Source organism: Cucurbita pepo, chromosome LG20 (genome assembly GCF_002806865.2).
Source record: "Cucurbita pepo subsp. pepo cultivar mu-cu-16 chromosome LG20, ASM280686v2, whole genome shotgun sequence".
In the NCBI taxonomy this organism is placed as follows: domain Eukaryota; kingdom Viridiplantae; phylum Streptophyta; class Magnoliopsida; order Cucurbitales; family Cucurbitaceae; genus Cucurbita; species Cucurbita pepo.
The window spans coordinates 6659137-6667929 of NC_036657.1; the positions used below are offsets into that span (position 1 = coordinate 6659137).

The 8793-nt window shown below is 36.5% G+C and overlaps 1 protein-coding gene and 1 pseudogene across 1 annotated transcript; both read right to left on the reverse strand.

The window, feature by feature from the left end:
- Positions 1-2273: 2273 nt before the first annotated feature.
- Positions 2274-3995, reverse strand: LOC111782786. The gene has a single exon (XM_023663588.1). The coding sequence runs from the start codon at positions 3993-3995 to the stop codon at positions 2274-2276; it is 1722 nt and encodes a 573-aa protein (XP_023519356.1).
- Positions 3996-5831: 1836 nt separating this feature from the next.
- LOC111782788 lies at positions 5832-7608 on the reverse strand (annotated as a pseudogene).
- Positions 7609-8793: the final 1185 nt, after the last annotated feature.

The window sequence follows — 8793 nt, forward strand, 5'->3', positions numbered from 1 at the left end:
AGATTCATGATACCATATCATCTTTCATGTTATTATGTTTGTTGAGGTTGCTCCTCTTCAATTTAGGAAACCGATAATTTACTTCCTAGACAATGTAAGCTAGTTTAGAAAGATGCTCACTCGAAAGCTCAATTAGGCCATTCAGGAGATCCTACGACACCAGATCACGTGAACTTACGATAAACCACATTTTGGTTTATGGCATGCATGAAAACTACCTTAGGTACTTTAGGAACTCCCAAAAGCTTAGATAGTTGTACAACTTAGGTCTGAACTTCCTAGACTCCAGACCAAAACGAATGGTAGCTAATTAAGCCATGAATTTAATTAAGAACTTATAAGTACATTACTTATTGAGTTTATTTATACTCACAAGATATTTCCTTTTTCTTTTTTAAGGTGATAGTTGATTTATTGATCGTGGTGGACAATTTTTGGGAGTTATGCGGCCATGAGGGAGGGTCGTCCCACGGCGTCAGTCTTTTTAGTACTTAGTTTGTATTTTTGTCTTCTACTCGTGTCCCTCTATGATCCAGACACGTTTCTCCTATCGCTGGCGGACACGTGGCTCGTCAAAAAAACTCTCTCTCTCTCTCTCCTAGCGAAACGCGAAATTCAATTTTCGGTTAGAGTTATGTCACAATTATCATGTTAGAAAATTTTCAGTTAATCGAGTATCCATGGATCATGAGTTATGCTTAAAGAACTTAACTTTAGTGCTCCTAGAATATGATTAACCCCATAAATTAGTCCAGAAAATCCTTAAAACAAAAATGTAAGTTATAACCTGCCCTTAAGTACCTAGTTTACAATTATGGCATTTAGGAGAACGTGGATAATTTATCATGCCTATTAGCAGTGGTGAATGATATCCCTAGAGCCGAGACCACTTCATATTCCCTCTAGGAAATTATTAATGCTCTTAAGGACATAAATAGACTTAAAAATACCCGGTGGAGTGGTACTTCATGATTAGTGCTATTGAGTTTGACTCACTTTGGTCATATAGATAGTGCATTGAGGTTCTTTCGTGTTAATGCTCTTATCATGTGTGGAAATGGTTAAGAGTCTCTAAATAGGCTCAGTAGTTTGTCTGCACACGAGGACTTTCCTCCATTTTAGTATGACGTTATGGTTTGTGGAGGGTTTACCAGCTAACCTTTTCGTGAATTATGTTCAAGATTCATGATACCATATCATCTTTCATGTTATTATGTTTGTTGAGGTTGCTCCTCTTCAATTTAGGAAACCGATAATTTACTTCCTAGACAATGTAAGCTAGTTTAGAAAGATGCTCACTCGAAAGCTCAATTAGGCCATTCAGGAGATCCTACGACACCAGATCACGTGAACTTACGATAAACCACATTTTGGTTTATGGCATGCATGAAAACTACCTTAGGTACTTTAGGAACTCCCAAAAGCTTAGATAGTTGTACAACTTAGGTCTGAACTTCCTAGACTCCAGACCAAAACGAATGGTAGCTAATTAAGCCATGAATTTAATTAAGAACTTATAAGTAGATTACTTATTGAGTTTATTTATACTCACAAGATATTTCCTTTTTCTTTTTTAAAGTGATAGTTGATTTATTGATCCTGGTGGACAATTTTTGGGAGTTATGGGGCCATGAGGGAGGGTCGTCCTAGGGCGTCAGTCTTTTTAGTACTTAGTTTGTATTTTTGTCTTCTATGCTAGTTTTTTAATTAAATCTCAAATGGTACATTTGAATTGTAAATGTATTTGTTTATATTTTTAAAACAAATGTTTTATTGTTTTAAAGTTTGAAAAAAATTTCATCGTATCAATCGTACTTGCAATTTTTTATTTGAAGTTCAAGAAAACTAGTCACGGTAGAATATAGATATAAGTCTTGATTTAAATTTTTATGTTTTGAATGTAAACGTTGTTTTTGGTATGTTTGTTAATGATTTCCACGTCTCTTTTTATAAATTTTTGTTGAATTATATCAAAATCTATTTGATTAACTATTGTTTTTTTAGTTATAGAAATTATCGAGTCGATTTCATTCTAAGTCAGAAGTGGTTGTATCTTGTATATCAAATGTAAAGTATGTCAATTGCAAGAAATAAAAAGGGAGTATCCACAATTTGTTTTACTAGTCATGCAATTGTCTTTGATAATATATTTATAAATTGTCACGTATTCAAGTAATCCTTACAAAAGAATGAAACATCTACAACACAAAATCAAAAGGTTAAAAGTAAAGTAGAATGTCCTAAAGTTTGATGTTTTTGTTGAGCAGTTTCTCTTATATACTTCGATCATCAGTTTTCTTTTTGTGTTCATTGTTCCTATCATCGGAAGAATATAATTCCACGTTCGACTGCGTAACCGCTATGTCATCTCTGTATTTCTTATATACATCGCCTTTGTAGAAGTCTCGAGTTCTATAAGCTAGTACAAACGAAGCCATCGCTCCAATCAAAGTCACTGCAGCCAAAATCATGAACGATTCACTAAAGCAATGAGTTCCAGTGCAAGTTAGGCCCTTCCCATTCTTCACATTTCCAATTTTAGTGGCTTCTGCATCGTAAAACCTCCCTATTACCTCCACGTTCATTATATAAGATCCAAGTGGGACAGCCAGTTGCCCACAGTTGAGAAGTGTCGAGTAATGTTTGAGGCCGAAGAGATCAGAGATTATGGCGAATATCAATGGAGTTTGGGCTCCAAGGCCAAACCCAATGATCAACGAAGCTACATAGACTGAATTTATATAAGGGAATGCGATGGAGAGCAAGCCAGTGCAGGTGAAAAGTTGGGTAAGACCGAACATGAAAGGGCGAGGTAATTTGTATTTGGTCATAAGGGTTTCAGAGATGAAACCGGAGAAGACCCGACCAAAGAAATTGAATATGGAAATCCATGAAACCAAAATACTTATTGAATGATTTGGATATTTAAGTGACTCGGCGATCTGCCCAAGATTATCAATGGCTGCAACGGACGACCCACATGCAGAAACCGTTGCTATGAAAATAAGAGCCATATCTTTGCTTAGAAGAGCTTGCAAGATGCTGTAATCTTCTCCTCTTTGCGGCTTCTTACATACATTTGAGACACACGGCAAAGAAATTTTTGAAATTTCCTCAAGTTGCTCGCAGGGAAGCGAAACAACAACTGAAGGATTCATGGTTTGTTTACCGAGTTTGAAGAGAAAAAGTTCTTCTTTAATAGCTACCAGAAGGGGCAGACAGATTAAGATGACGATGACCGCGACGCCACCGGCATAGCCAGCCTGAGAAAAAGCAATGTTTCTCTGGGTTATGGTGAGAAACAAGAGGAACACCGCTATCACTATGGACACGTAAAGCAAGTGGTAGAACACTTTGAGCTCTTGTGGATGCTTCCGACCTTTGATTGTCCGAATTGGAAGAAAACACAAGAAACATACAATGGAGGGTAGCCATGAAAGAAGGAGGAGAAGATCGGTAGAATTTTTGTTGCCGTAAATTGCTAAATTAATTTGAGTTAGGATGGCCCCACCAAGGCCAACGAAACCCTTGAGAAGGCCCAAAATGATACCGCGTTGATCAGGAAAATTTCTGACGTTGGTGACCATAACAGCGGTGTTGGGGAAGTTCTGTGAATTAGAAGTAATATAGATGTAAACAAACATTAGCCATAAATGGGGTTTTGGGACGTAGTCAGAAACGGAGAGCCAAATCATAAAGTAGCTAAAGAAATTGGAGGATATCCCCACAAGGAAAAGCATCCACGGAGGAGCCACCTCGGCGAAAAGCCCGGCAAAAACTCCGAGGTTGGAGCCGAGATCTTTAGCGAATCCCAAGGTATTAAGTTGGGTTTGATTGTAGTCAAATTTTGTTTTTAAGAGTTTGGAGTATGTTCCGAACAAGTAAGGTGAACCGCAACAGATCATGACCGGAAAAGAGGTGAACACTGAAAACCATCGTCCTTCAACCACTTGTTTCACAAATAGCCAACTTTCTACTCCACGGTTGTCGCCCATGGTCACCGATCGGGCAAATGGGCACTAGAATTTGATTATTGATCAAGAATAAGAGGAGTCAGTGGTGGCTGAGAATGGAGAATAAAGAATGAAGAATGGAGAATAAAAATTGGGAATGAGATTTTGGGTCCCAATTTGGTGGCCTATAAAGGAAATTCAGTTCCACAGTTTATGTACCAAACATCTTACCTAAGATAACAAAGGCAGAGTTTAATGATGGAAAATTGTTTTGCAAGCTGAAACAAACAGCAACTTCCTCTCCTACACCCTGTCAACAATGAGCTTTTCCGGTGAACTTGGACAAGATGGATAAAAATAAATAAACCCCAAACAACAACTCACTCCTTCCATAACATCATTTGTAGTTTCAGGTGTCATACATTCATTTTCATCCCTCAAACATTCTATTTCTTTCTACTTCACAACAATATAATTTCATAAAAGACGTAATTTTTTTCATTAACACGACCAAGAACTAAAAATTATATATGACAAAACCTATGCTAAATAGACCCATCTACTTTGAGGTTGGTTTCCACCTTTTGTGTTCTGGAAATAAATGAGAAGTATATAAATACATGAGAGGAATTTTAAAAATAGAATTTTTAAAAAACTTAAAACAATCTAAAGTTACTATCTATACCAACAATAATGTGCATCTTCATTTTCAATGAATCAACCATGTGCAAATTCTTGAAAAGTATTTCAAAGAAAATAAGCATATTTGCAATGAGAAACTTGTCTTCGACAATTGATGGTGAGTGTAAGCATGTCTCGTGGTCAATAAAGTTAAATCTTTGAGAATACCCAAAAACCACAATCAAAATGCTCTAATACTAATTGTTGTAACGGAAGCGAAAGCAAGATCGATCGCACTCACACGCCCACAAACAGAAATTAAACAAAGAGACGCAAAAATTTACGTTGTTCTGAGGGAAAAAATTCCCCTATATCAAGGAGTTGTAACAAATCTCAATAATCAAAGTGTGTACAAAGTGTATATCTCACCCTCTCCCACTACAAAGTCTCTCAACAAAGTTCCTCCCAAACGTCACTCAACAAATACAAAAATGACATTCAAACTCAATACATCTCAATACATTAAAAAATGACATTCAAACTCAATACATCTCAATACATTAAAAAATGACATTCAAACTCAATATATATATCCTACCTATACTTTAATTTCATATTTACATACGTCGTAGTGACAAAACTTTCTTTCGACACTACCACTTTTAATTTATAGCATACTATAAGATATTGTTGTCTATCAAGCTTCTTTTGTCATTTTCATTTGAAACTACTTACTCATCAGTATACATTGGTACATTCATTTTCATCTTTATGGTATTAATAAAGAGTGCCGAGTGTTTTCCACAAAAAGTTGTGCTCAACCAGAAGTTCATTGGATACATCTTAGACTTAGATTCATTTGGGAGATACATGTATTAGATTACTCATGAATCACCATAACGATAGTATATGTATTCGGCAAATTCATTATTTAATACTTTGGTACATGGAGAATGTTGCAAAAGGCGTATATAAAGATCGCCTAGGTAGAGATTTCAACAAAAACAAATAACTTAAGAAAGAGAATAGAGAATTATGCCCCTTACCATAAAAAAATAGCAAATTACAAACACGAATAGAGTTTCGTCCCCAATGGCATGAGACCCATATCCAAAGCTATTTGACAACCTTGGTTGATATGATCATATAGAAATTTTTAGCTTGAAATTTAGATATCAATTTCAATTATGTGCCTAAACGAAATGTTTAAGGCAAAGAATACAATACTTGACAAGATTTGGCGACACACCAACTACATTAAAGCTTGAGAAAATTATATTTGGGCGGCATATCCATCCGTGGTAAATTGTTACCACCTTTCTTCCTGTCATCTATACAATAGAATTCCATATCCGATTGAGGAATCCACATGTCCTCTCTATACTTGTTATAAACGTCCCCTTTGTAAAAGTCTTGAGTCCTATAAGCCAACACAAGCGAAACCACTGCTCCGAAACAATACCACCACAGCCAAAATCAAGAAAGACCCACTAAAGCAAGGAGTGCCCGTGCAAGTTAGCCCCTTCCCATTCTTAACCCCACCAAGCTTTGCTGCTTCAATGTCATACAACTTCCCAATTACATCAACGTTCAGTATGTAAGATCCAATTGGGACAGCCAATTGCCCACAATTGAAGATTGTCGAGTAATATTTGAGGCCGAAGAGTTCCGAGATTATGGCGAACACCATTGGAACTTGCGCTCCAAATCCGAACCCAATGATCAAGGACGCTGCGTAAACGGAACCCTTATATGGGAAGGCAATAAAGAGAATGCCAATGCAAGTTAAAAGATGGGAAAAAGCGAACATGAGAGGACGGGGTAATTTGTATTTGGTCATAAGCGCTTCCGAGATGAAACCGGAGAAGACCCGACCGAAGAAATTGAATATCGAAACCCATGAAACGAATATGCTTATTGATTGAGATGGATAGCCAAGTGATTCACCAACTTGACCTAAGTTATCAATTGCTGCAATTGATGCGCCACAGGCAGTAAGTGTGGCTATGAAAACAAGCGCCATGTCTTTGCTGAATAAAGCTTGTAAAATGGTGAAATCTTCACCTCTTTGTGGCTTTTTGAATGCCATTGAGAAACACGAGGTTGAAGCTTCGGGAATTTGCTGTATTGTGGGCGGGGCTTTGGGGGAAGGCTCGTGCTCCGGCATTAAAATGGGGACGGTAGGATTGTTATTTAGGGTTTGTTTGTTGAGTTTGAAGAGCATGAACTCTTCTCTAATGGCTATCAAAAGAGGGATAAGCAATAAGCCGATGATGACGGTGGCGCCGCTCATGTAAGCTTCTTGAGTAAACACTGTTTGTTTTTGGGTTATGGTTAAGAATAAAAGAAACAGCGCCAAAATTATGGACACATAAAGCAAATGGTAAAGAACTCTAAGCTCATCTGGATGTTTACGGACTTTGATTGGTCGAATTGAGAGAAAAAACAACATAGACACAACGGTTGGTAGCCAAGAGAGAAGAAGCACCAAATTGGTTGGGTTATCATGGCCGTAAAGAGCTAAATAGAATTGAGTCAAAATAGCACCTCCGAACCCAACGAAACCCTTGAGAAGCCCGAGAATGATGCCTCGTCGGTCCGGGAAGTTTCGAACGCTCGTGACCAAAATGGCGGTGTTGGCGAAATTTTGTGAATTCGCAGCTACGCAGATGAAAAGGAACATTTCCCAAAACGGGGGCTTGGCGATACGGCCGGTGATGGAGAGCCAAATCATAAAGTAGCTCCAAAAGTTGAGAGCTGAGCCGACGAGAAATAGAACCCACGGTGGAGCAACTTCGCCGAGAAGGCCAGCGAAAACTCCGAAGTTTGAGCCGAGATCTTTGGCAAATCCTAATGTGTTGATTTGTGTTTGATTGTAATCGAATTGCGACTTTATCGCTTTTGAGTATGTTCCGAAAATGTAGGTTGAACCAGCTCCGATCATGATTAGAAAGGAGGCGAATACCGCAAACCATCGTCCTTCGACGACTTGTTTGATAAAACGCCAGCTTTCTGGTAAAGAGTTGTCGGCCATTGCTACAAAGACTGGTTGGTAATGGAAGAGGAGAGCTGCGGAGAAGATTGGAAGTGAGAATTGTGTTTAATTTGGTGGGTTAATAAAAGGAATTCAGTTCTTCAGTTTGTGTAACAAATACCTGTCTCATCTGACATCTGTATAATTTAAAGTTGGTGTCGTTCAAGTTGTAACGAAGTCAAAACTTCCTAACCAATGATATCACAACAACTACAGCTAACCATTTGTTAGTTAATAAAACAGGAAAATATTAGAATCCCGCTGACTCATATATTCGATATAAAGATTAGATCTAAATGAAGAGCACGAAATAGAGAATATATGAATCATGAGTACATTAATAATAGAGATATATTATTTATGCACTATTGATACATTAGTATCTACTTTATATTCAAAATATNTGAATCATGAGTACATTAATAATAGAGATATATTATTTATGCACTATTGATACATTAGTATCTACTTTATATTCAAAATATCAATTGTATACCTATATTATATGGCTAAATTAATAAGAATATATATATTAAAAAAAAAGCATTTAAATTTTTTTAAAATAGTTAATATTAAGTTTCAAAAAATACTCATCAACTTTCTTAAATAGAGTATTCTATGAATTTTCTTTAAGTTTCTCCTCTTTTAATCTCCGGTAGATTTCTTTCCATAGGTTCTTCTAATTTTTTTTTTTTTTTGTTGGGTTCGAGTTATAACATGAAATTTTTGTGAGGATATTTGACATCATTGACATCACATTTCATCATTGTGAGTAATAGGTTATCCGAAATTTTTACGATACTTACATTTTTTTTATATATATATAAGAAATTAACCATTATAAATTTTCTATTTTATTTTTATGTTCAAAACAAAAATTAATGTTATGTCCTTTTAAAAAAAATATGTTGTACTTATAGATTAGTGATTACTTTGTTGAGATTGTTCTCTAGTCAAGAAAATGGTCGATTATGTTGTAGATGAAGTTCTACTCACATGAAGTCGGTCACTCTTCGGGATGGAATGGAAAGGGGGAGGAGATTCACGAACAAGAAAATGGATCCAACGACTTCGAAAGAATTGAACGAGGAGCTGTATATGAAAATCTCATGTACAATTGTGTCGAGTGGTCATATGGGTGACTTTGTCAACTTTTTCACTATCACTCAAAAAAAAAAAAAAAAA

Excerpts from the sequence above, each read along its gene's own strand:
- LOC111782786 (XM_023663588.1), bottom strand. The coding sequence starts at position 3,995 with ATGGGCGACAACCGTGGAGTAGAAAGTTGGCTATTTGTGAAACAAGTG.